The sequence below is a fragment of the Budorcas taxicolor genome, chromosome 23 (genome assembly GCF_023091745.1).
Source record: "Budorcas taxicolor isolate Tak-1 chromosome 23, Takin1.1, whole genome shotgun sequence".
Lineage (NCBI taxonomy): Eukaryota > Metazoa > Chordata > Mammalia > Artiodactyla > Bovidae > Budorcas > Budorcas taxicolor.
Window position 1 is genome coordinate 35,027,693 of NC_068932.1, and position 27,185 is coordinate 35,054,877.

A 27,185-nucleotide genomic window follows, 5' to 3' on the forward strand; every position below is an offset into this window, starting at 1 on the left:
TTTTCATATGCCATCCCATTGCCTTTTGGCTCTTATTGTTTCTGATGAGAAGTCAGTTATTTATCTTATTGGGGTTATCTTGTATGCAAATAACCTTCTTTCTTTTGCCCAAGATTTTATCTTTGACTTTCAGTATTACTATTTTATGTCTGAATGTGGCTCTTTCTGTACTTTTTTCTTACTTGCAGTCTCTTGAGCTTCTTCGATATGTATGCTAATGTTTTTCATCAAATTTAGGAAGTTGTCAGTCATTATTTCTCAAACAATTTTTTACCTTTTCCCCCTCTACCTTAGAATTCCCAGTAAATCCATGCTCTTGCTGTTAATGGTGGTGTACATTTCTCATAGACTGTTCATTTTCCTCTCTGTTTTTGGAATTGCAGAATCTCTACTGATTTATCTACTAGTTCACTGATTTTTTTCCTTTACCTGCTGAAATATGCTGTTGAGCCTCTGCTAAATTTTAAAATTTCAATTTTATACTTTAAAACTCCACATTTTTCTCTTCCTGGTTATTTTTTTTGTTGATGCTTTATATTTAATAAGACATTGTTATACTTCTTTAAATTTTGTTTTCTTTAAGTATTTTTAATGGCTGCTTTAGAGTCTTTTTTTGTTTCATCTGGCATCTGCGTTCTCTCAGAGGTGGTTGCTTGCTGTTATTCCTGTGTGTGGCATGGGTCACACTTCCCTATTTCATTGCATGCCATAATTTTACCCGAAAGCCAGGCATTTTAGGCTGTCTGGGGCCTACATTGCAGCAACTCTGGATCCTGCCTTTTCCTCCCTCCCTGAGGCTGCTGTAATTTCATTTGTTTAGAGACTTGGCTGAATTCTTTTAGTGAAGTCTCTTTTTTTCTCCACATGCGTCCTCTGATGTTCCTCTTCAGATGGTACAGGCTGGGGAGGCACATAGTCACCCTGGGATGATCGGGATTTTAGCAGGGTTCTTCGACTTTTCCTCTGAGCTCTTTGTTAAGCTATCTGCCTCTGTTTGTATCATCCTCACCCCCTGTGAAGTGAAGTCGCTCAGTCGTGTCTGACTGTTTGCAACCCCAGGGACTGTATTTAGCCTACCAGGCTCCTTTGTCCATGGGATTTTCCAGGCAATAGTGCTGGAGTGGATTGCCATTTCCTCACACCCTAGCCTCTACTAATTGCCAACTGATAGTTCTGTTAGATTCAGCAAAGCTCTGTGGGCATGAATTGCTCCACGGTCTGAATTGCATTTTATACCTTTTACAGGGGTAGTCTTTGAGGCTAGTCATTGATGTTCTGACCCCAGTAAGGCTCTTATTAGCTGTCTTTCCCCCTGATTCTCTCCAATAAACTTCTGGTTGGTCTATTTCCAACTTATTATTCTCACATAGATACTTGAGAAACAACCTCCATTGTTTCTGAAGGCTTTAAGGCTTGAAGTTTGCTGCCCTGTACCCAGTGAAGTCAGGTTCCCTTGGGAGAGCTTTGGGCCTTTCCTTTTCTTAGGCTGCCTCTCCCTGTTGGGGATAACCTCGCTGTGATTGCTTTGGAAATATAGGTAGGGGCTCGTAGCTTGTTCTTTCAGTGACACCACTGTGTTATGTACACTGGATATTGATGGTAGCCTTTGCTCTTCTCAGCCTTCCTCTTTTATCTTGGAACTGTTGCCCTGTAAATTAGGGGTGAAGATTTCTGGGCCCTTGTGTTCTTAACCTGTGTGTGAGGCCTGGTGTATAGCTTCCACCCTGCGAGTGGGAGCAAGGTAGAGAATGAGCACTGAGACCTCTTGTGCTTTCTCCTTGAATAGAGCTTCTGCCACCAAGAATTAGGGGGCATGAGAAGTATTGGCAATCTGTTGCTCCTGGTTGTATATTATTGGCCTGAACTAGGATCTGAGGGACAAAGGAGTATTCTGTTCTCAACCTTACCAGCCTGGGGTTGAGCAGTCTTGCTGAACAGGTTGTGTATGTGTGGGGAGGTGGTGGTAACGGGACGAATGAGAGTTGGTAATGAGTCAGATATCATGAACTGTTGCTGTTCTTACTGAGATTTAGTTGATGTTCCTGAGTAATTATTTCTTTATTTGTTGTTGCTGTTGGCAAAAGGTTTTGAGATCCAAAAAAGACATTTTGTTAAAAAATAATTTTTACCAATTATAGTTCTTTCCCTGGGGAGATTGTTTATGGATCTCCTTATGTTGCCTTTCTGGAGGTCAGTTCCGTATTCTTTAAGAATTTGTGGTTGTTCAGTCGCTCAGTTGTGTCCAACTCTGCGACCCCATGGACTGCAGCACACCAGGCTTCCCTGTCCCTCACCATTTCCTGGAGTTTGCTCAAACTCATGTCCATTGAATGGTATTAAATCTATGGTTTTTAAGATACTGTATTTGCCTTACTAACTATACCATACATGTTAACTGTGTTTATATTCTGATTCTTTGTACTAGGAATTTATTTATAAAGTATTGACTCATATTGTCCTAAACCTTTAATATATATTAGTTCATTCAGGTAAAGTATACTTGTGAACATATATTTGTAGTTTTTCTCTTAGAATTGCACTGTAATTAATTAAAAGAACATTTACCTTAATTTTATTGTTTCTCAAAAATGCATTGAGATTTTCAATTATACACAATATAGATATACCTCAAAAATAATCTTAAGCAAATGAACATGAATACAAATGAATACCAACTATGTCCTTCCATTTTGTAAAGCACAAAGACAGCCATCTAAATGTTTGCTATTAGAATCAGAATAGTGATAATTTTTTATTTTTTGGTCTTAGTACTCATTACTTAGTTGTGTTCATCTTGTGGAAATTCATTGGGTTTTAGATCTATGTGCACTTTTATGTATATATTTAATGAGTTAAAAAACATTTTATTGGATCCATATGAGTCTTATAGTTTTAACTGCATACTGTTTAGAGTAAATTTATTACATTTAACTATTTATTTATTTTGGTATTTAAAACTGATTATAAGTCAGTCCTGTAGTTTAAAGAAAATTTGTTTCCTACTTTTACAAATAAAAACAAAATGCAAAATATAAATTATTATGAAATCATTAATGATTATGTTTAATATTGTGTTTCCTCAAAGCATTTTAAGGTACTCTGAATCTCAAAGTATTTTTTAAAAATATTGAAATTTAGAGGCCATTTGTTGAAAGTAATAAAGCGTGTTATTTTTACAATTCCAAGGAAAATTCTGTATTCAAACTAGATCCTTTCTGTACGTGATATAAGATCAGGGAGGTCTTTTTATCTTTTGTAATACATTTTTAAATTTTATCCTGTAGGACTATTTTGAAAGAAAGTGGGTTTGCCAGATACCTTCATTCAGCTGTTCTTATCAATGGAGCTATGCTTATTTTTGGAGGAAATACCCATAATGACACTTCCTTGAGTAACGGTGCAAAATGTTTTTCTGCCGATTTCCTGGCATATGACATAGGTATGTATCTGTTAGGACTGTACAAAGTAGGAAATACCAGAAATTTTTCATGTAGAGATTCTCAAATACATTACTAGTCAGCATGTGTATATGTCATTTTAGAGAGAGAAATTTAGTGACAGATTTTGAAAGGAATTCTCTCCAATTTCAGCATAAATAGTAGTATAGGGGAAGGGAACAAATGAACTGAGGTGAATTAGTGGTGAAGGCAGGGGAATTGAGAAATCTGGGTTTGAGTGTCCTATTTGAAGGCTTTTATGTTTTGTATTCCTACATGAGCACTTTATTAGTCTGTTTTGTTTGACTATTACTGTGTTAGTTTTGATAATGGATAGATATGAAGCACTACCAAATTTACATTGAAGAGAGTAGGAATACAAGCATTTTAGATTTAGTGGGGATGAGCACAGAAAAATTTAAATTAAACTCACAAGGTATACTTTCATGGTACAGGAAGCTGATAGAGAAAGACATATAAAGATAGAAAAGCTAATGAAATAATGTTTTGGGACAAAATGGAAACCCAGAACATATCTAAGAATGGAAGTAACGAAATAAGTTTTTACCAGGGAATCTAGAAATATATGTCTATGGTTTTAATTGATTTTAATTATCTTATCTATAGTCCTATAAATTTCTGAATGTTAAACAATGTATTTATTGAAATACTGAATTTAGCTACTTGTTAGACCACTGTAATGAAAAAATTTCTTCTCTCTGTATATTATAGATAAAACCTAGCTGATTTAAATCTTTAGCAGCACTTAAGAGCACCTTTTATTGATTGTGTGAAGTAATATACCAATTTTAAGCTATTAAGGAGCATTTTGATAAATAAAAATAAAAGAGACCAAAGAATAACACATTTAATGGATATAAGAAGTATACTTCTGCTCTTAAACATCATAATGGTACATAATCTACTTTGGAAAATTATTTCAAGTGTCAGCATATAAAGAAAATTATGAACTATTAATAAGCACTTTGACTTCTAAACTATTGTAAGCATGTTTGGAAAGAAATTCCTAGTAATAAAGTTAGGCATAGTTTTAAAAACTCTATGAGTATTTGCATGTGAGTCATCATTGAAAAGAATTCACTGTCTTTTAGAGCCTAAACAGTTAAATATTTGCCTTTTTGAAATAATAATTTGAAGTCATGATTCATGATGAAATGGGATTGATTGTCTTGGCTTTTATAAGGCTTAAAAAATCAGTGCCCCAGATCCAGAAAATCACTTAAATAAAATACAGAATCTAGCCTGGCTTATTATGATCTGTCATTGCCAAGTTGGCGCTATCAACATATTATTTTGCCTGTGGTGTTGAGACAGTAAGCTTATTTCTCAGGAGGTGGATGAACATTTTATGTGTTTTTCTTCTGGGAATTAAAATCCTAGGAAAAGTGTAGAAGTTTGTTGTTATTGTTAAAAATCCATGAAGTGAGATGTTGAACTTTTGAAAAGATTCGTCAAGCAGCTTCTACTCAATTTCTATATTTTAATGAGAAGATTAATGTTGAGCTATTTTGTAGGTGCATAGTGGGAATTAACTTTTATTTCTTCCATATTGTTCAAGATAACCATATTTTAGGTATTATACATTTAAAATATACCAAGGTAAAAAACATTAGGAATATGTTTTTCAGAGAAAGAAAGGGCTCAGATTATTATTATTCTAATAGCTACTCTTTATTAAGTCAGTTCCAAGAGCTAGGTACTATTGTTGCTGTTTAGTTGCTAAGTCATGTCTGACTCTTTTGTGACCCCTGCCAGGCTCCTCTGTTCATGGGATTTCCCAGGCAAAAGAATACTGGAGTGGGTTGCTATTTCCTCCTCCAGGGGATCTTCCTGACCCAGGGATTGAACCTATGTCTCTTGTATTCCAGGAGGATTCTTTACTGCTGAGCCACCAGGGAAGCCCTATAATAAGAGCTTTATTTACAATGTCTGTAACCTCTCTAATAACCTTGTAAACAAGATTTCAGTAAACTCAATTTTAGATTGTTAAGCACAAGACTAAAAGGAATTAGTCCAAAGCCCTGCTGGTGTAAATCCAGTTTTGTTAAAAACTCCTAAATTGATAGTCTTTCCACTTGACTACACTGTGGTGTCTAGTTGACTCCATTGTATGTTCTTAATTTTGTCAATAAATTACGAGACACTTAATTTTTAGTAATGTTTAGTAATTTTTAGTAATGTTTCTTAATGCTATGGAAAAAGTAAAAATTGCTTGGTCGTGTCCAACTCTTTGCAACCCTATGTACTATGAAGTCCATGGAGTTCTCCAGGGCAGAATACTGGAGTGGGTTAGTCTATCCCTTCTTCAGAGAATCTTCTCAACACAAGGATCGAACCCAGGCGTCCTGCACTGCGAGCAGATTCTTTACCAGCTGAGCCACAAGGGGAGTCCAAGAATACTGGAGTGGGTAGCCTTTTCCTTCTCCAGGGGATCTTCCGGACCCAGGAATCGTACTAGGGCTTTCTGTATTGCAGACAGAGTCTCTACCAGCTGAGCTATCAGGGAAGCCCAATGCTATGGAAAGATAGAAGCAAATAATTAGTTTCATTTTTCAAGCAAATTGTTAAAATTGGAGGAAGAATAACACGTTTTAACAGTATTGTTTTTAACATAGGTTTTTGTTTGCCCTGTGCTAGTAAGTAACACCAAAAACAAAAACAGCCTTACAATCAATACAGGATACAAGCATTTTGTTTTACCTTATTTGATTATTTCTCTGCAGTTCCCAATAAAGTCTTCCTTCCCTGCCCAATCTGTATTTATTCTCCTGGGTTTGTATCATCAAATATTGAAATATTTTCTTGGGAAAAGTGCTTTTCACATTTCAGAAAATGCCTTTCAAAATAATTGTTTTCCTTATGAAGTATAATTTTGTGGAAATAAAATACAACCATTGCATAATGAACCAACTATGAAATAGATCCTTTTGGGGAAAAAAGTCATGTTGCTAATTTTTCTCTTTTGTACAGTACACTCGGAGTTTATGGCATATTTAATTGGAATGCACCTTAAGATTTAGTTGATTGCTTTGTGTTCTGTGATGTTTAGACAATAAAAATATGTATGGTAATACTAATTTTTCATTGCTCTAAAATGTACTATTTCAACCGTACTGCCATAGTAAATTTTATATAGCCAATATCATTAATCTTTGAGGACATAACCTTGCCTTCCCAGTTCTCATTATACTATACATGATGGATGTAGAAGGCATATGATGGTGATTTTCAAGCATGACTTACCTTGGCATTCCCTTTGAAGGTTGAAGGGAGAAAAATCAGTCCTCAATAATCTGATTCTCTTAGATTAGGCACTGCGTATTCATATTTTTAAAAAAAAAGACTCTTCACAAGTGATCATAGAACCAGCCTGGTGAATAAGACTCAGTGGACTGTAACAGATAAAATGATATGTTACTAAATTTTCTAGCCTATAAATCTAGCTTGAACACATTTTAAATCTGAAAACTTTATTAATATATTTTTGTCATTGTTAGTGGTATCATTATTATACCTGATTCAAGATTAAAATGAATCTGTATCTAGTAAAGATACAGCCTTGAGGTACTGTTGAGGCTAAAGGTGCAATGGAAGAACTTGTCTTACTGAGCTGATCTCAGGTTATTAGTTACATTTATGCTTTAAAAAAATAATTTACTTTTGGCAGTGCTGTGCGGCTTGCACGATCTTAGTTCCCAGACCAGGGAGCAAACCTCTGCCCCCTGCAGTGGAAGCACAGAATCCTAACTACTGGGCTGCCCGGAAATTACCGAGACATAGTTTTACTTTTCGGGGCTTCCAAGGTGGCTCAGTGATAGAGAATCTTCTTGCCAAACAGGAGACATGAGTTTGATCTCTGAATTGGGAAGATTCCCTGGAGGAGGGAATGGCAGCCCTTTCCAATATTCTTGCCTGGGAAGTCCATTGACAGAGGAGCCTGGTGGGATGCAGTCCACAGGGTCACAAAGAGGCAGTCACAACTTAGAGGCTAAATTACAGCAGCAGCAGCATTTATGCTTTTAAGATGTTTGTCTGTAAAATAGTGTCATGAAAGTTAGTTTTGTAGGGTCCATGGGATAAAAGGAGTCAAGCAGTTTGTAAATTTTTCATCTCTTTTAGTAAACCACCAATCTTTTGAGGGGTTCAACTGAAGATTTCAGCGTTTGCAAATGAGAGATTTTCCTGAATTTAAACATACCTTAAAGTTGAATTGAATCTTGGGACGTTATTTCAGAATTATCAAAAAATATCTATTATAAGATCTTCAGTAGGCCTAACATAATTATGATGGTTTTAATTACAAATGGTGGTTATTAATTTTCAATTAGAAAACTTATCTAATAGGATAATGCATAGAATTGTGAAACAAGATGAAAGATAGCTCAGAGATAAGTTGATTAAATTGTTGAGAGGGTTATTTCAGAATAGAGTAGGGTGTCAGATTTACATAAGAAATACATCATGTAAAGTGAATTACCTCAACTTCAAACCAAAACAATAGCACAATTTAAAAAAATAAATTTCCTGCCTATTACAGTTTTAATTATGACATTTAACATGTTCAGTTCAGTTGCTCAGTTGTATCCAACTCTTTGCAACTCCATGGACTGCAGCATGCCAGGCTTCCCTGTCCATTACCAACTCCCGGAGTTTACTCAAACTCATGTTCATTGAGTCGATGATGCCATCCAACCATCTCATCCTCTGTCGTCCCCAATCTTGCCTTCAGTCTTTCCCAGCATCAGGGTCTTTTCAAATGAGTCAATTCTTCATTTCAGTTCAGTTCAGTTCAGTTACTCAGTCATGTCTGAATATTTGTGACCCCATGAATTGCAGCACGCCAGGCCTCCCTGTCTATCACCAACTCCCAGAGTTCACTCCCAGAGTTCACTCAGACTCACGTACATCGAGTTAGCGATGCCATCCAGCCATCTCATCCTCTGTCGTCCCCTTCTCCTCCTGCCCCCAATCCCTCCCAGCATCAGAGTCTTTTCCAATGAGTCATCTCTTTGCATGAGGTGGCCAAAGTACTAGAGTTTCAGCTTCAGCATCATTCCTTCCAAAGAAATCCCAGGGCTGATCTGCTTTAGGATGGACTGGTTGGATCTCCTTGCAGTCCAAGGGACTCTCAAGAGTCTTCTCCAACACCACAGTTCAAAAGCATCAATTTTTCGGTGCTCAGCCTTCTTCACAGTCCAACTCTCACATCCATACATGACCACAGGAAAAACCATAGCCTTGACTAGACGGACCTTAGTTGGCAAAGTAATGTCTCTGCTTTTCAATATGCTGTCTAGGTTGGTCATAACTTTTCTTCCAAGGAGTAAGCGTCTTTTAATTTCATGGCTGCAGTCACCATCTGCAGTGATTTTGGAGCCCCCAAAAATAAAGTCTGACACTGTTTCCATGGTTTCCCCATCTATTTGTCATGAAGTGATGGGACTGAATGCCATGATCTTCGTTTTCTGAATGTTGAGCTTTAAGCCAACTTTTTCACTCTCCTCTTTCACTTTCATCAAGAGGGTTTTTAGTTCCTCTTCACTTTCTGCCATAAGGGTGGTGTCATCTGCATATCTGAGGTGATTGATATTTTTCCCGGCAATCTTGATTACAGCTTGTGTTTCTTCCAGTTCAGCGTTTCTCATGATGTACTCTGCATATAAGTTAAATAAGCAGGGTGACAATATACAGCCTTGACGTACTCCTTTTCCTATTTGGAACTAGTCTGTTGTTCTATGTCCAGTTCTAACTGTTGCTTCCTGACCTGCATACAGAAGAGGCAGGTCAGGTGGTCTGGTATGGCCATTTCTTTCAGAATTTTCCACAGTTTATTGTGATCCACACAGTCAAAGGCTTTGGCATAGTCAATAGAGCAGAAATAGATGTTTTTCTGGAACTCTCTTGCTTTTTCCACGATCCATCGGATGTTGGCAATTTGATCTCTGGTTCCTCTGCCTTTTCTAAAACCAGCTTGAACATCTGGAAGTTCATGGTTCACGTACTGCTGAAGCCTGGCTTGGAGAATTTTGAGCATTACTTTACAAACATGTGAGATGAGTGCAATTGTGCGGTAATTTGAGCATTCTTTGGCATTGCCTTTCTTTGGGATTGGAATGAAAACTGACCTTTTCCAGTCCTGGGGCCACTGCTGAGTTTTCCAAATTTGCTGGCATATTGAGTGCAGCACTTTCACAGCATCATCTTTCAGGATTTGAAACAGCTCAACTGGAATTCCATCACCTCCACTATCTTTGTTCGTAGTGATGCTTTCTAAGGCCCATTTGACTTCACATTCCAGGGTGTCTGGCTCTAGATTAGAGATCACACCATCGTGATTATCTGGGTCGTGAAGATCTGTTTTGTACAGTTCTTCTGTGTATTCTTGCCACCTCTTCTTAATATCTTCTGCTTTTGTTAGCTCCATACCATTTCTGTCCTTTATCAAGCCCATCTTTGCATGAAATGTTCCCTTGGTATCTCTAATTTTCTTGAAGAGATCTCTAGTCTTTCCCATTCTGTTGTTTTCCTCTATTTCTTTGCATTGATCGCTGAAGAAGGCTTTCTTATCTCTTCTTGCTATTCTTTGGAACTCTGCATTCAGATGCTTATATCTTTCCTTTTCTCCTTTGCTTTTTGTCTCTCTTCTTTTCCCAGCTATTTGTAAGGCCTCTTCGTATCAGGTGGCCAAAATATTGGAGTTTCAGCTTCAACATCAGGTCTCCAGTGAATGTTCAGGGCTGATTTCCTTTAGAATTGACTGGTTGGATCTCCTTGCAGTCCAAGGGACTCTCAAGCGTCTTCTCCAACACCACAGTTCAAAAGCATCAATTCTGCAGCACTGAGCTTTCTTTATAGTCCAACTCTCATGTCTGTGCATGACTACCGTAAAAACCATAGCTTTGACTAGATGGACCTTTGTTGGCAAAGTAATGTCTCTGCTTTTTAATATGCTGTCTAGATTGGTCATAACTTTTCTTCCAAGGAGTAAGCGTCTTTTAATTTCATGGCTGCAGTCACCATCTGCAGTGATTTTGGAGCCCAATAAAATAAAGTGAGCCACTGTTTCCACTGTCCCCATCTATTTGTCATGAAGTGATGGGACTGAATGCCATGATCTTTGCTTTCTGAATGTTGAGTTTTTAGCTAACCTGTTCACTCTCCTTTTATTTTCATCAAGAGGCTCTTTAGTTCCTCTTCACTTTCTGCCATAAGGGTGGTATCATCTGCATATCTGAGGCTATTGATATTTTTCTTTGTAATCTTGATTCCAGCTTGTGCTTTATCCAGCCTGGCATTTCTCATCATGTGCTGTGCATATAAGTTAAATAAGCAGGGTGACAATATGCAGCCTTGATGTACTCCTTTCTCGATTTGGAACCAGTCTGTTGTTCCATATCCAGTTCTAACTGTTGCTTCGTGACCTGCATAGAAATTTTTTAGGAGGCAAGTCAGGTGGTCTGGTATTCCCATCTCTTTAAGAATTTTCCATACTTATTGGTAGACAATAATTTAAAAACATAGTTTAAAAAACCCTGAAAAATACTTAATTCTGTATTCGAAGGAGTCATCTTATTTTAATTGGTAATATAGAAAAAATCATTTTAAACACAGTGAAGTTGTAGTTATGTATACCTAAAATCACTGTGTTTGTACAGCCCTGTAAACTGATACATATATACACCATACATATACATACAATATAAGGAATCATGTGCCTTCCAATTTTTTGGAACTTTCCAGTAAAACTATAAAAATTCAAATTTGCTCACTTTTTATGTTTTTAATTATTTTTTGGAAGTTATTTTATTTGTTTCTCTCTTTATTAATCAGAATTTCTCTATGCACTTTGTTAAATTCTTAGGTAAGGCTCTTCCTCAACAAAAGCAGCACCCCTTGTCCAGGTGAACCCTTTGTCCTGAAAGACCCAGTTTGTTTCTTTGTCAGAAAAACTTTAAAACCATCATGTAATTTTTTCAAAAAATGTCATCAACTGTTGACTGTTTTAAGCTTTCCTATATCCTTTGTCCAAGGTTCTGTTCCTCTTTCCATAATAAACTGTTGCATAGAAAAAATAAGAGTTTCTTCTTTTTTAAAAAGAGGCCAGTAGGTAAGGGAATAAGTGACCTTTATTTTGAGAAAAGGGAGAACTAATATTCTCTGAAGGCTTCCTGTAGTGTTTTGTACTTTGCATACATTTATAAGGTAATTCTCATAGCGTCTCATAACACCTGTGTAAAGTGTATTATTTATATTCGTTTATAAAGGCAGAAACTGTGATTTAGCCTGACTACATCCAAATTCACATAGGTTGTAGGATGGTATATTCAGAATTTGAAGCTAGGTCTAAGTTAGAAGTTCTTTTGATTTTACCACTGTACCATGTATTGATATTTTCCTGATGTAACAGGAAAAAGTTTGAATGATCTTTAGTTTGGGAAAAGGCATATAATATTTGTTAATGTGATATGACACTCAAGAAAATTAGCTTTATTGATACATTTAATCAGTGATCTTTAAGTTAAAAAATCTAGAAGGAAAGAGTAATGAGCAGTAAATCTCTTTCTTAATAGATCTATAAGCATTTTGAGAGATTGTCTTGAATGCAAAATTTGGTGAATAAAGATTCTCGAAAGAAAATGTATACTGAAAGAAAAGTATTTAAATGTGGAGGAAGGCAAGGAACACAGCCATGAATGGAAAATCAAACATCTAATGTAAAATATTAGCAAATAGAATTCAGCAGTGTTTCAAAGTTATCATGAACTTTACCCAATAGGAATTACTCTAGGATTTCAAGTATGATTCAGTATCAGGGAATCAGTAGATATAATTTATTACCTCAAGACTATTTACTGAAGCCAACAGGAAACCACACTGACATGATAAAGTGGGAAATGTCAAATAGTGATGCCCACTTTGCCTGATAGAGGATGAGAAACTAAACAAATATTTGTGGAATGAATGCCAGAGGATAAAAATCCCAAGAGAAACTGTGGAGTTGAAACTGTGGGTACATTAAGTGTGCACCTTTTAAAATATTAAGATAAATTTTTATCTGGGGAAGTGGGGGCCAGTGAAGCATCAACATTTCAGGGTTAGTGGGGGAAAGATTTTTGGCAACATTGAGAAATGTGGGTCTTTGGTATATAAGTGTCCAAATGGTTAATACAAGTTTTTCTTCGTTTTCATCTAGTTTTGAGTCTTATGCCTGTGACCTGTACTCTTTTTAGTGTATTTTGAGTGTGCAATTAAGACTGAATTGTGAACTGGCATTTGAGATGGAGTATTAAATGAATTTGTAAAATGTGTCCTTAGAGTATTAGAGATGCGCATTTTCATGGAAGAATGTGAGTAGAAAAATTAGCCAATGAACGTGCGTTTTTCCACCTGTACTGTTTTATGCAGAAGTGATAAGATAAATCTGTCTCTAAATTTCAGCCTTAGTTTTAATATGACGATATGGTCCCTCATATGTGAATAGTCTTGGCAGCACAGTGTTCTCATTGCTGAGATTTGTGTTTGAGAGAATAGTAACTCTACTTTCTTGATCGTGTTTATTGAAAGTATGGTTTATAAATCAACATTTAGTACCTTGTAGCGTGGATTTTTAAGAAGTCTGTATTCCAGAGCATATATTTTACTTTGGTCTTTATTGCTGTGTGACTTTTCTGTTGGTATGGAATGGTATTTCTGTCAGTTTTCATGATGTCAATAACTGTGTGGAATTTGCTTTAGTCTGTCTATCCTTTAACTGTTTATGAAGTGATAATGACCTGAGTGCTCTGGAAATATATTTTCTTCTTGGCAAAAAAATATGATTATAGGTCTTGCAGTCAGACATCAATAATGTAAGAGACTTTATATTGTAAGAATGGAAAGAGACTGCATGTGAACAAGTTATATTAATTTAATATTGAGCTTTAAGGCATTTGATAATTTCTAGATTTTACAGAGAATCCTGATCAAGAATGTGAAAACTTAGCAACAAAATTTATCTAGCCCAACATCCTCTTTATTTGTTATTGAAAAAGTTGGAAGGGATAAGTGGAAAGTGTATTTGCTACAACCGTACCTATGTTTTTCTCTTCTCATTGTGTTGACAAATCCTGACAGGTGGGCAGATAACCAGCAAGCATGAAATGTCTCTATAGCTGCAAGATTACTTATCTCAACTAGCTTTTTATAAGCTTGCAAGTTAAATTTTCTTCTTCCTATAACAATTTTGGGAGCGAAAACAATTTACTAACTATTTTAAGATACTCCAGAGGGAAATTTGCACTTAGTATAGTGTATCCATCAGTACAGGTTAAGTTAGACTGAGGTAACAAACAATCCTGTCACTTTGGATCCTTTGAAAAACAGACTCTGAGACAGAGTTTAGTGTTCAGGGTACTAATTAGGTCCTTGGAGTGAGCAGCTGTGAAAGAGAAGGGGAAGATGCAGGATTGGGCAGAAAGTACAAGTCAAGCAGACTTAAGTAACAGCTACAGGCAACCTCAGGGCACCTTGGGTTGAAATGCCCATCAGAGGCGTTCCTCATCAGGGTGAAACTGACCCTGATGGGTCAGTATATGAGGGTCGCTCCCAGGAAAGTAGGACCTTGGGTGCAGAAGCTATCCACAGCTAAGGTCATCTCTGCAGGAGCTGGCAGCTGAATGATGTCTACCAGTGGCAAGTCCTTCCCTGAAGGGATATGCAGGCAGTGCATTTCCATGGTCATCACGATTCATTCTTTGGACCACTCAGCCCACTTCTAATCTGTTTGTTTAACAGCTCCAGTGGGGGGAGCCTTGATTATCGCGCTGGCTTATGTAAGGTCTCAGGGCTGTATCCATGGCCCTCGTCCATTATTCTTTCATGTCCCTTCCCCTCAGCTAGCACATCTTCTGGGCACTGTTGTCTTACCTGGTAGCATGACCCAGCCTCTTGCCTTTAAGTATATGATCTCCTGATCGCCATGTACCTTCTAGCCTGGGTTACTGTACCTGCCCATTTTTCATCACACTTGGCAAAGGGACGCCAAGAGACTCGTAAATGTATCGTCTGTGTAACAGATGTATCCCCTTCCCACATTTGTAACAGCAGTCCCTCCCTTTGATGGTCAACTCCTTTTTTGCCTGGTTGTTGGTCCCTTGACACAAGGAGCCTGAAGTGCCCAAGTGGCAATTATAGCTTACAGTTAAATGGGACATTGCTACTTCTTCTGCCAGAATATTTTTCCCCTTGGAGAACAGTATCTCTAATCTTGAAGTCCAAAATGAGGCCACAGGAAGTGGCTTTTACGCCTGGATTTTTGGACCTACTGTGTGTTCTTCTTGTTGGTTATGTAGCACCATTTAAAGGTCTTAAGTTGAGGTATATCATACATTCTGGTGGGCTTTCCTTGTGGCCCAGCTGGTAAAGAATCTGCCTACAATGCGGGAGAGCTGGGTTCGATCCCTGGGTTGGGAAGATTTCCTGGAGAAGGGAAAGGCTACCCACTCCAATATTCTGGCTGGAGAATTCCATGGACTGTATAGTCCATGGTGTTGGCAAAGAGTCAGATGTGACTGAGTGACTTTCACTTCAGCTACATCCTGGTGTTTCAGTTGTGCCTATGGAAATCTCTGGCAGGTTGTGTGGTTTGTGATCCAGTGGGTTTTAAGGTACTGGGCCTATTTCTGTACCTTGCTTTCTGTGAAGTGTGTCTCCTAATACATGGGATCCTGTGCTGGTTGATCAGATGCTTCATTTCTATGATGTTCATGCTGGTTAAGACCCTATGGGTGGAAAAACCAAACATGTATTCAAAATATGTGTTCTGGTCATAATGAATTATCAGCCCATCCAGAGTGGAAGGGGCCCAGCATAGTCAACTTGCCCCAAGTGTCCAGTTGGTATTCTTGGGGATTGGCCTTATCACGGGACCAGAAGTGATACCTCGTTACGAGGCTGGACACTTAGTGGTAAGAGTAGCTCCATCAACTTTTCTCAGAAGGAGCCCCTAGTAGTGAATTCCTGGATGACTTCTATCTCTGCTGTGTGGCTAAGTTCTTGTGCATTTCGTTGGCACCGAGGCATTCTATGATAGAGGCTGACTGGTGTTAGCTATCTCAGTTGTTTGTTTATTAGTTGTTAAATGTCTCCTCCATGTTGCATGCCCTCTGATGGCCTTTTACCTACATCACAAAGACTTTGACGTTTCACGCTCGTCCGGATACATCCATCCACGTCTGTCTACTCCAGAGCCTCCTTGTCTCTGATCTCCAGTGTTTCTTCTTCTAGTGTCTTGACCAGCCTGCTAGGTCATTAACTACTGCTCTGGGGCCGTTTCTCTTTCCACACAATGTACTTGAGTGCGTTTCTCAAGGCCTGCCCTAAGTGGGAAGCTTTTTCCTTTTCTGCTATTCTTCCAGGCCCCCCCGAGTGAAGCTGTCTTGTAGTGATGGCCATTTTTGAATTGTGTCTGCACACGAAGCCTCCGTGCCGTGTTTGCCTTTTCCTCTTCCTGTTATCTGGGCACACAGGACTCCTTAATGGCCATGGGTGTCAGATGCAGGATGAGTGCCGAGGCAGCAGTGGTAGAGGACATGAGGGCGAACTCCCAGCTCGTGCAGATTGCTTGTGCACTGCACTCTTGTTCATGCTTGATCTTGAGTACAGCTTCCATTCTATGTTCCTGTGATTACTGGTGAGAGACAATTTCAGAAAACTCTGAAAACATGGTCACTTAATAACCTATGTCAAGCTCTCCATCTCTGCCAGGGCTCAATAGTGTGGTGGGACTAGAGATGTAAAATTTTCCACTGCAGATGGCAGGGCCTTTGACCTGTGTGTTGGGTTTTCATTGGGAGTCATTCACAGAAGCTTTCCAGATAATTCCACATGATACTTATTCCAACAGGGACTCCACCGATAGCCATAGTATCTACTGGGCCATGTTGCCCTAGCTGCAGGACTGTTTGCACTGTATCCTGGATCAATAGCAGAACTGTTTTCTGCTGTGATGTGTACTCAAGAGCTGGCAGCCTTTGATATTTCGCAGTATACGGGTTTGAACAGTATTCCCAGGAATAGAGTATACTGCCTTCAGAACCCCTAAAGACATACTGGATGTTTGCTTTCTTCCTTGCAGTGGGAGTTGAAAAGTGTAATAATTGGTGTTTCAGTTCAGGTAAGCTATCTCAGAATGTTCTCAGCCTCCAGACTCCTAAATAACTTAGTAACATGGAAGGTCTCTGAATCTTTGTAGCTTTTATCTTCCACCCTTTGAAGTATCTATGTCTTTGACAAGGCCTCCATTGCACTACCAACTCTTGTTCATCTGGCACTATTAGAATGATGCCATTGATGTAGCAGAAAAATAAAATGTTCTGCAAGATGTTCTGTTGGACCAAATGTATTCTGATAAAAGTTGACGTAACCCTGAAGCAAGATTGTGAATGTATGCTCCTCTAGTCCATATGAATGCATACTGCTCAAGGTCCTCTTTTCTGATAGGGTTAGAAAAGAACACATTGATCCAGCTTTCTGTAGATTATTTAGAAGAATACTAATGTGTCCCAGTCACTCCCTCTGAAATGTAACGGTATTTTAAAACTTATTTTATAACCCACAGATAACAGTTCTTTTTCAGTGTAACATCCAAGGACCCGAGGTGAAGATGATGCCATTTGCCAAGAATGTCTATTCCAATTATTAGTCTAGGGACTTAGGATAGGACCACTGCATAGGCCTGCAGACCCAGTGGCTCATTTTGAGCAGAAGCTTGGCCAGGACACCTTTAATCTCATCATCCTCATGCTGTCCCTGCTATTCAGAGAGGCTGAGATGCGCTAGTGTCAGCTCAGACCTTGTGTCCAACAGTACCTGCCATGTTTGTGGTGGTTTCTTTCTCTAGGCTAGGATTACCCAATAAAATGACCATTGGTACCTTTGAGGAAGAGTTAGGGACACTCTTATCATATACACTTGCTGTGGTATCGCTGGGTCCTTCTTCCTGGGCCTCAGAATTTTAAATATGTCAGCTGTGGATTTAAAAAGTGACTCAAGTGCAGAAATTGAGTGGTGAATTATGACTTTTCATTGCACCATCTGCCATCCGAATTCTGATCATTTATCCTTGATTTTTTCCCATGGCATGTTAGGTAGCACCCTCATTGGCTACCCATCTATTTTGCTTCTAGGGATGCTGTGTTCTATTAAATGTCTCTGTAATTCTCAACAGGTCAGTCCCCTTGACTGATACTCCAGCCTTGCTACTTATTACAATAATTGCATGCTACTCAAGTCACCAGCTGGCCCCTGTTTTTCCTGTTGTCTCCATCACTGAGCACAGTTCCATTATGGTTTTTTATGCCATCGGCTTAGGTGCATGGAGGAAAGCCACTGCTTTCTTAGTGATGCCACTATCCCTCTCAGCATCACGTCATGGTTTCAGGAAATGGCATCCCTTCTGGTCTGTTCTGTAGCTATAATGACCTGGTGGGTTGTCTGGTGTTACATAGAATATCATGATAGAAAACTCAGGGCACGTGTTCACTTGTTGTCGAAGTCAAGCACTCCATCTCTACCATGGCTCAGTAGCATGACAGGAATAGAGGTGTAAAGATTTCCACTGCAGATGGCGTGGCCTTTGTTTGTAGAATCTGCATTGGGATTCTTTCACAGGGACTTTCTATATATACCACATACTACTTTTTCCAACTGGGACACTGTCGTATTCCTAGACTTTTAAATCTCTGCTTTTCATGTTATGACATTTTGACTTTACTTAGCATAGCCTAATTTTCCATGTTTCCATGTTTCTTCCCCTGTCCCTGCCAGTTTTATTGAGGTGTAATTGATAAAACTGTAACATATTTGAAGTGTACATTTTGATGATTTGATATAGATTCTTGATGACTTGATATAAATTCACCTTGTGAAAGGATTCGCCCACCCCCATCTAGTTAACTCGTACACCCATCGTCTCTTCACAGATTTTCTTTCTGTGTGTGTGAGAACATTTAAGTTCTACTCCCTTAGCAAATCTCAGTTGTACAGAGCTGGGTTAGCAAGTCTTGTCACCGAGTTATACATTTAGATCCTAGACCATATTATCTTATAACTGAATGTATGCACCTTTCCATCAACCGCTCCTATTTCTCCCACCCCTGGAAACCACTTTCCTACTCTCTGTTTCTTTGACTTTGACTTCTTCTTTTTCTTTATTTAAGATTTCACATATAAATGATTTGTTGTTTTCAGTTGTCAGGTCGTGTCCAACTCATTGCAACCTCATGGACTGCAGCATGCCAGGCTCATTATTTGTCTTTTTCTTTCTGGCTTATTTCTCTTAGCATAATGCCCTCAAGCCCCCATATATATCACAAACAGCAGAATTTCCTTTCTTCTCATGGCTGAATAATATTCCATTGTATATATATACTGTAACTTCTTTATCCATTCATTTTAAAAATTTTATTATTTATTTATTTATTTTATTTTATTTTTTTAAATTTTACTTTACAATACTGTATTGGTTTTGCCATACATTGACATGAATCCGCCATGGGTGTGCTTTTATTGACGGACACTTAGATTGTTTCCATAACTTGGCTATAGAGTTAATGCTGCAGTGAAGGAGAGTGCAGATATCTCTTTGAGATCTTGTTTACATTTCCTTTGGATATATACCCAGAAGTGAGATTGGCAGATCATATGACAGTTCTGTTTTGAGATTTTTGTGGAATGTCCATATTGTTTTCCACAGTGGCTGCACCAATTTACATTCCTACTGGCAGTGCACCTGGGTTTCCTTTTATCCACATCTTTGCCAGCACTTGTCATCTCATATCTTTTTGCTGATATCCATTCTGTCATGTGTAAGGTGATATCTCTCTGTGGTTTTAATACACAGTTTCCTGATGACTAGGAATGTTGAGTACCTTTTCATGTACATGTTGACCATTTGTGTGTCTTCTTTGGAAAAATATCTATTCATTTCCTCTGCCTATTTTTTAATCAAATTGTTTCGGCTTTCTTTTCTTTTTTTTTTTTTTTTCCGCTATTGACTTGTGTGAATTCCTTATATATTTTGAATATTAACTCCTATAAGATATATGATTTAAAACATTTTCTTCCACTCAGTAGTAAGTTACTTTTTCATTTTGTTGATGGTTTATTTTGCCTTGATCTTCGTAGTGAGTTCATACTGTCTTCCAGGGTTCTTGTAAGGGGATGAATCCTAAATCTTGCATCTTGGAGAGTGCTTTCATATAAATAAATTCTTCCTAATCCAGTATAAGGGTCTACCCTTTGGATCAAACCCCCTTCGGCAGCTTGTACCATGTGTTCTCCTCCAACTATTACCATACGTGCTGTCTAGGTCTTATAGGTCATTTGGGATGTAGCCTCTTTCTTTTCTTAGAAGTCCCAGCCTGTATCTGGCAGGGTTATGCTGAGCCAAGTTATAGGCCTAGTGGCCATTTGGAAAAGTGTGAGCAGATTCTGAACTAAGGTACAGGTCTTGCTGGCGGGAGGCCTCTGCACTGTGTTCAAGCGAGGGTAGAATACTGTCTCAGTGCAGTAGGGTAGACCACTTCGGCAGTCTCAGCTGATAGAGGAAAATTTGAGAACGCAAAACTTGGGGGGATTTTCAGGGTTATCACCTCAGATGTTCCCATGCCATGTGTCAGGGTCTTATTCTCTTCCTCTCAGGACCTTGTCTTTGGAATAGTGGACTTTGTTTAACTAGCAGACTCTCCATATTTGGGAGCCTATTTATAAGGCACTAAGGAGGGCTTCTGCTTGCCCAACCTTTCATTATCTTTTTTTAGAGTGCAGTATGACTAAGCAGTAGACGTGAATTCTGGTATATTAATACTTTTAATATTGATGCTTCTCAAACATCTAATTCTTCACACCTGTGCAGGATTACCTTCCATGGGCATACCTTCCTAATATACCACTGGTTTAAGTTTTAACAGTTGGATGACCACCGCGTACTGGCTGCTATCTGTGCCCCACCTGCCACCAGTGATGGATTCCTCTTTATTAGCCTTGCAGTCTGTGCTTCAGCTCCCAAACTCCGTCTTATTTCTTGTATTCTTGTACCACTCATGACATCAGATGCCATAGTTTGAATTCTCTGGGAAACAGACTCTTACGATAGAGTTTAGTACTCATGATGTCCATTGGGAGTATCCTTAAGATCAGTGTCTCTAAAGAGGCAGGGGAGGAAGCAGGGTTGGACAAAGGGAAAGTGATGCTGGACGGATAACCTCAGTCAGCCCTACAAGGATCTCCAGAGATAAAATTGTTGCTCAGAGTTGTTCTATATTGGGCTGAAATGGCGGGATATTTAAAACCCTCCTTTAATCAACCATTGCATATAGGTCATCCTTGGAAAAATCTGTCCTTGAATGAAGTGACTCTGCTCCTGAGACAGTTGGTGAGCTTAAGCAGATGACTGTTCACTGACAGCATTCTTAGCAACACAGTTTCTACCTTGAATGATGGTCTAGGCAGCACATATCCATGTCCTTTACAAATCTCCAAAATTCAGATTAACACCAATAAAAGTTTATTTTCACTCCTGAGTCATGTCTAGTGATGGTGGGGAGGACAGATTTGCTTACTCTGTCACTTGCAGGTTAAGGCTACATTACATTTTCTTTCATTGGCAATTAAATGGCTCCATCCAGAAGTGGCGTTATCCCTGTAGCTTGCATTTCCTTGACTAAAACAGGTCATACTGTCACATCCCAGTTCTCAGGAGTATGCAAGTATCATTTTGCCATAGGCCTTAAGGAAGAGAACTGGAATATTTGTTGAGCACCACCAATGTCTATCACAAATATTGTCTACAGTTATTTTTGAACATTTAGTAAAATTGAAGGTGATGTTCTAGAGATAGTTGTAAAACCTTCATCTCTTACTACTACATATGTTAAAAGGCAAAGAATTTTAGTAGAATTGTGTTGTATTATTATTTGTCCAAATTAATTGTTCTCATGTGTAATTAGTGTACTGAATGCTTTTCTTCTGAAGGGATTTGAGTACTTAAAAAAACAATATTATTGTATTTTTATTTTCATGAAGTTAATGTTTATATCAAAAAGGATCTTTTGATGATGTGTTAAGGCAGTATAGCATAAAGAAGTTGAAGAGATGTGGTTTTGTTTTGCCTTTAATATTTAAAGACTTTAAGGAAGTTACCTAACCCCTAAAGACTCTTTCCCTATTTTTAATAGTGACAAAAATATTTACTCCTCACAGTTGTTCTGAGAATTAAATATTTTATAGCACTGGTAAGCAATTAACATATTTTTACAAGGTGAAAGGTCATGGCTGCCACTTATTTTAGGAATCTTTACCTGTCTAAAAGGGCTTTCTCTGTGGTTCAGTGCTAAAGAATCCTCTGGCAGTGCAGGAGACCTGGGTTCACTCCCTGAGTCAGGAAAATCCCCTGGAGAAGGAAATGGCAACCTAATCCAGTGTGCTTGCCTGGGGAATTGCATGGACAGAGGAGCCTGGTGGGCTACGGTCCATGGGGTCGCAAAAGAGCTGGACACGACTTATTGACTAAACACCACCACCACCACCTATCTAAACAGACTATAAAAGGTTTGGTGAATTCTTCAGTTAATTTTATACAGTATTATTCTAGTAATTTAAAGTGTTTTTTAACTATTAGAAGCAGCTATATCTGTTTCTATTTTGGGCTTTCATAGCCTGTAGAATGGAGGAGGAAACGGCAGCCCACTCCAGTATTCTTGTCTGGAGAATCCCAAGGGCAGAGGAACCTGGGGAGCCTAAGTCCGTGGGGTCACAAAGAGTCAGACAGGATTGAAATGACAGCACAGCACACAGCACGTAGCCTGTAGCAGAGGATCCGGAGACATTTTTTGTGGTGAGCCTGGTGGGATTATTTGACTTTTAAACTTTGTGTGTGTGTGTGTGTGTGTGTGTGTGTGTGTGTGTGTGTGTGTATGTATAGGCAACTGGAATAAAAATAAACCATGGCAGTATAGAAATGAAATGAGACAAATAGTGGGTCAGGGATAAATGCTCAAAAAATGGTTCTAGGCATTTGCTATGTTGAAATATACTGAGAAGTATCTGGGAAATATGGTATATGGGAAAAATTAAGTTAGATCCATGCAACAAGTGTGAAATAACTTCCAAATGGATTGAAGATAAAAATAGTAAAAGCCAAACTATACATCTTTGAAGAAAATTAGAGATTATCTTTAAAATCTTTTGAGGTAAGAGTAAAAAGCACAAATCATAAGGAAAATAGTAAGTTTGACCAAGTTAATGTACAAGCTTTCTGTTGAATTGTGCTCCAAAGAAGATACAGAGGTGGCCCAATAAGGATATAAAAAACACCCAACATCACTAATCATTAGAGAAATATGGGTTAAAACCACAATGAGATACTGCTTTCTACCCATTAGGATGGGTGTAAAATAATATCAAGAAATAGAAACTAGCAGTTTTTGGCGAAGATGTGGAAAAATTGGGACGCTTGTGCGATGCTGAGGGGAGTGTAAATGGTGTGGCCACTATAGGAAAGGATATAGAGGTGCCTCAAAAACTTAAACATAGTGATCTAGCTTAAACGTAGTAGATCTAGTGATCTACTTCTGGGAATATACACAAAAAAATTTGATGACAGGGAAAGGAACAGATATCTGTACATCCATTTTTATCACAGCATTACTCACAGTAGCCCATATCTGGAAGCAACCTACATATCCATCTATGGATGAATAAACAAAGAAAGTGTTGCTCAGTTCAGTCGCTCAGTCATGTCCGACTCTTTGTGACCCTATGGACTGCAGCACGCCAGGCTTCTCTGTCCATCACCAACTCCCGGAGCTTACTCAAACTCACGTCCATTGAGTCGGTGATGCCATCCAACCGTCTCATCCTCTGTCGTCTCCTTCTCCTCCTGCCCTCATTCTTTCCCAGCATCAGGATCTTTTCCAGTGAGTGAGCTCTTCGCATCAGGTGGCCCAAGTATTGCGGTTTCAGCTTCAACATCAATCCTTCCAGTGAATATTCAGGACTGATTTCCATTAGGATTGACTGGTTGGATCTCCTTGCAGTCCAACGGACTCTCAAGAGTTTTCTCACCACAGTTCAAAAGCATCAGTTCTTTGGCACTCAGCTTTCTTTGTAGTCCAACTCTCACGTTCATACATGGCTACTGGAAAAACCATAACTTTGACTAGGTGGACCTTTGTTGGCAAAGTAATGTCTCTGCTTTTTAATATGCTGTCTAGGTTGGTCATAGCTTTTCTTCCAAAGAGCAAGCGTCTTTTAATGTCATGGCTGTAGTCATTATCTGCAGTGATTTTGGAGCCCAAGAAAATAAAGTCTGTCACTGTTTCCATTATTTCCCCATCTATTTGCCATGAAGTGATGGGACCAGATGCCATGTTCTTAGTTTTCTGAATGTTGAGTTTTAAGCCAGCTTTTTCACTCTCTTCTTTCATTTTCATCAAGAACCTCTTTAGTTCTTTGCTTTCTGCCATAAGGGTGGTGTCATCTGCATATCTGAGGTTATTGATATTTTTCCTGGTAATCTTGATTCCACTTGTGCCTCATCCAGCCCAGCATTTCTCATGATGTACTCTGCATATAAGTTAAATAAGCAGGGTGACAATATATAGCCTTGATATACTCCTTTTCCTGTTTGGAACCAGTCTGTTTTTCCATGTCCAGTTCTAACTGTTGCTTCTTGACCTGCATACAGATTTCTCAGGATGCAGGTCAGATGGTCTGGTATTCCCATCTCCTTAAGAAATTTTCACAGTTTGTTGTGATCCACACAGTCAAAGAATAAATTAGAACAAATTTGACTGCCATAGCAGTCAAACAGTAATAATACAATAACAATAATATGTTAATAATAGAAATATAATATAATATTAATAGAATAAAATCAATTTAATAATATAATATTTCATTGTATATACAAAAGTGTCATATAAACATACAATTTGATATTATTAATGTTCAGGGTTAAAAGGAAGGAAATTCTGAAACATTCTGCAGCACAGATGTACTTTGAATACATGCTGAAGGAAATAAACCAGTCACCAAAGGAGAGATACGTCATGATTTTATTCATTTGAGGTGCTAGAGCAGTCACACTTGTAGGCAAAAAAGTCAAATAATGCTTACCAGGGGCTGGTGTAGAGAGGAATGGGTAGGTATTGTTTAATTGGTACAGAATTATAGTTTGTAAGATGAAGAAAGCCCTGGAGATGAATGGTGATGATAATTTCTAAATAGTGTGAATGTACTTAATGTTACTGATCTGTCCCCTTTAAAAATAGTTAAAATGGTGAAAAACAAAAAACAACAGGTTGAACAGCAAAAACAAGGTGGAGAAGAATCCACATAGTTTGCATAGTTTGATACCAGTTGTATTAATATAAAGTTTTATAACCTACAAAAATACTCTATACAGATCATAAATATGAAATTGATAAGCAAATACAGGGTAGTGGTTGCATCCAGACAGAAGACATAAAGTAATCAAATTTGAAAGTGAGTATCCAGGGAACCGCCATCGTATATGTAATGCTTTCTTTAAAAACTCTATCATAGACATGGTAAAATACTGCCTTTGACAAGTCTGGTCCTGGTGTGTAGGTAATTATAATGTCATTGTTTTTACTACTCTGTGTGCTTAAAAGTTTTTCTTTTTTCCTGAAGACAGTAGCCTGTACAACTGAAAGAGTTCTTAGAAAGGCCTAATTGTTAGAAAATGACCTTTATTCCCTCAGCTCTTTTTCCTGACTTACTTCTTAAATGGTTTCTCTGGGCATTTTTCCTGGTTCTCATCTCTGAAATGTGCTTTTCTCCCTCCTGCTGATTTGTTTTGGATGATGGGCCAAATTACTTATTCTTCAGTTCTCTATAGGCTCAGATTATTGGGTCACTTTCTTTTCTGGACTCCAGATGTCCCCAAAATGATGCTGGAGATGATTCTTCTTTGGAGGTTTTTATGATGAACTGATTTCCAGAAGTCCTACTCTTTCATTTGACTCTGTTTCACTTCCTTGAAGCGTATTCAGGTTTCTGACTCTGTTGTTGGAATACTATATTGAACACACAATTTATGAATTATTGGCCATGTGAGGGGTGTGTGTGTGTGTGTGTGTGTGTGTGTGTGTGTGTGTATGTTGGGTTTTGGTGGCATGATTAAAATCTATCTGTGCTAACTCATTAGCTGTCTCTAACATTTTCATTTCTTTTCTTTTTCAAAGTCTTTACCCTTTACAAGTCACCCCTTCTCTCCAAATGGGAATAATCTTTCAGAATCCCATCAATATACTTTTATAAATCAGGCATTCATAAACATAATTTATAGCAAAACAAAGGTAATCTAATGGGCCTTAAGGACATTACTTAACTTCTCCTGGGTCTCATTCTTCATTTCTAGCATATGGTGATACCTGCTCAGTTAGCCTCACTGAATTCTTAACAAAGACTACTTAAATTATGCAGATGAAAGCACTTGGAAATTTTTAATATTACTATGTGCATATTAATGCACATTTCTTAAGTGAACTTTAGCATGTGAAAAAATGGTAGGCTATGAATGTTACATGTAGGCCTTTGTAATAGTTCTCAAAATGTGATCTTCAGAGTGTTGGCTCTCCTGGGATTGTAAATAGGTGCTATGTGAATAGTGCTTCTATGGAGGAAACATTGGGAAAATGCTAGATTTAGTAAAGTTAGGCTTCTGTGCCTTTGTACTCTCTTTTTTTCAGAGTATTTAATAAGTGCATGTACTTCGTGGACTAAAAAGATTATATCAACTAAAAAATACCCCTTTGGTGGAGGGTATTTATGTACTGTGGGAGATACAACCCAAGATACATTTTATTACTCCGAGTCTTCCAGTTTAATTTTCTAAGCTATGATTTTGGTTTTTGTAATTCCCTTGATCTTTACTAGTAATAATATTTAATTGAAACCAAATTTATTATTTTACTTCTAGCGTAATATGTATGGCTGTTTACGTAGGAAAACAAGTAATTCAACAGTTACAACTAATTGTATTTTAGATTATTTTTTTCTGTTTCAGAAGGGCTTCTAAGTTGCCAAAATGTGGGAAAAAAATGTTTTTAAAGCTTATCATACCTATGTACTTATATTAAATACCTAGGCCTGCTTTTAGATAGGCTACACCTAAGAGGATAAAATCTAGAACACTGTCCTGAGAATGTTTCTAGTCATTGAATACTGAATTATTTGACATCTCAAGATCTCTAATAATATATGTGTGGATTCTGAGGTTATATTTAAATGAAAAAGTTTTCTTTAATCATTTTTCTTTCCATAATCTTTATGTAGCTCATGAACTACTTAGATTTTTTTCATTTGTTCCTATTTTTTGCAACTAAAGCTCTTCTTTACATAAAATGAAAACTTTTCTTTTGAAATATCAAATTATTAAACTGATTTAAACATTTTATTTTGATGATTCCATTTTAGGCTTTTCTCACTTATATTCTATTTAATTTTGCCTGCATACATGTAAAATTTGATTTAATAATTTAACTTTATGATACATTTTCCCAATATTGATGTTCATGAATTTTGCCATATGAACCTTGTTTTATATGTCATTGAAATTACCCTCCAAAATAAAGTACACCTAATTTGTTTCCTTTAATTTCCTTTATTCTCATACATATAAAATTATTTGTGAGAATTTTAGACAGAAGTTATTTTTATTTA

General features: G+C 37.8%; 1 protein-coding gene across 1 annotated transcript in view; it reads left to right on the plus strand.

Annotated features, from left to right (window-relative positions):
• Positions 1-27,185, plus strand: part of ATRNL1 (attractin like 1) — a 795,857-nt gene that overhangs the window by 134,061 nt on the left and 634,611 nt on the right. The window contains exon 10 of the mRNA XM_052660645.1: positions 3,285-3,439. Coding sequence (XP_052516605.1) covers positions 3,285-3,439 — 155 coding nt within the window. The remainder of the gene's footprint in view (positions 1-3,284; positions 3,440-27,185) is intronic.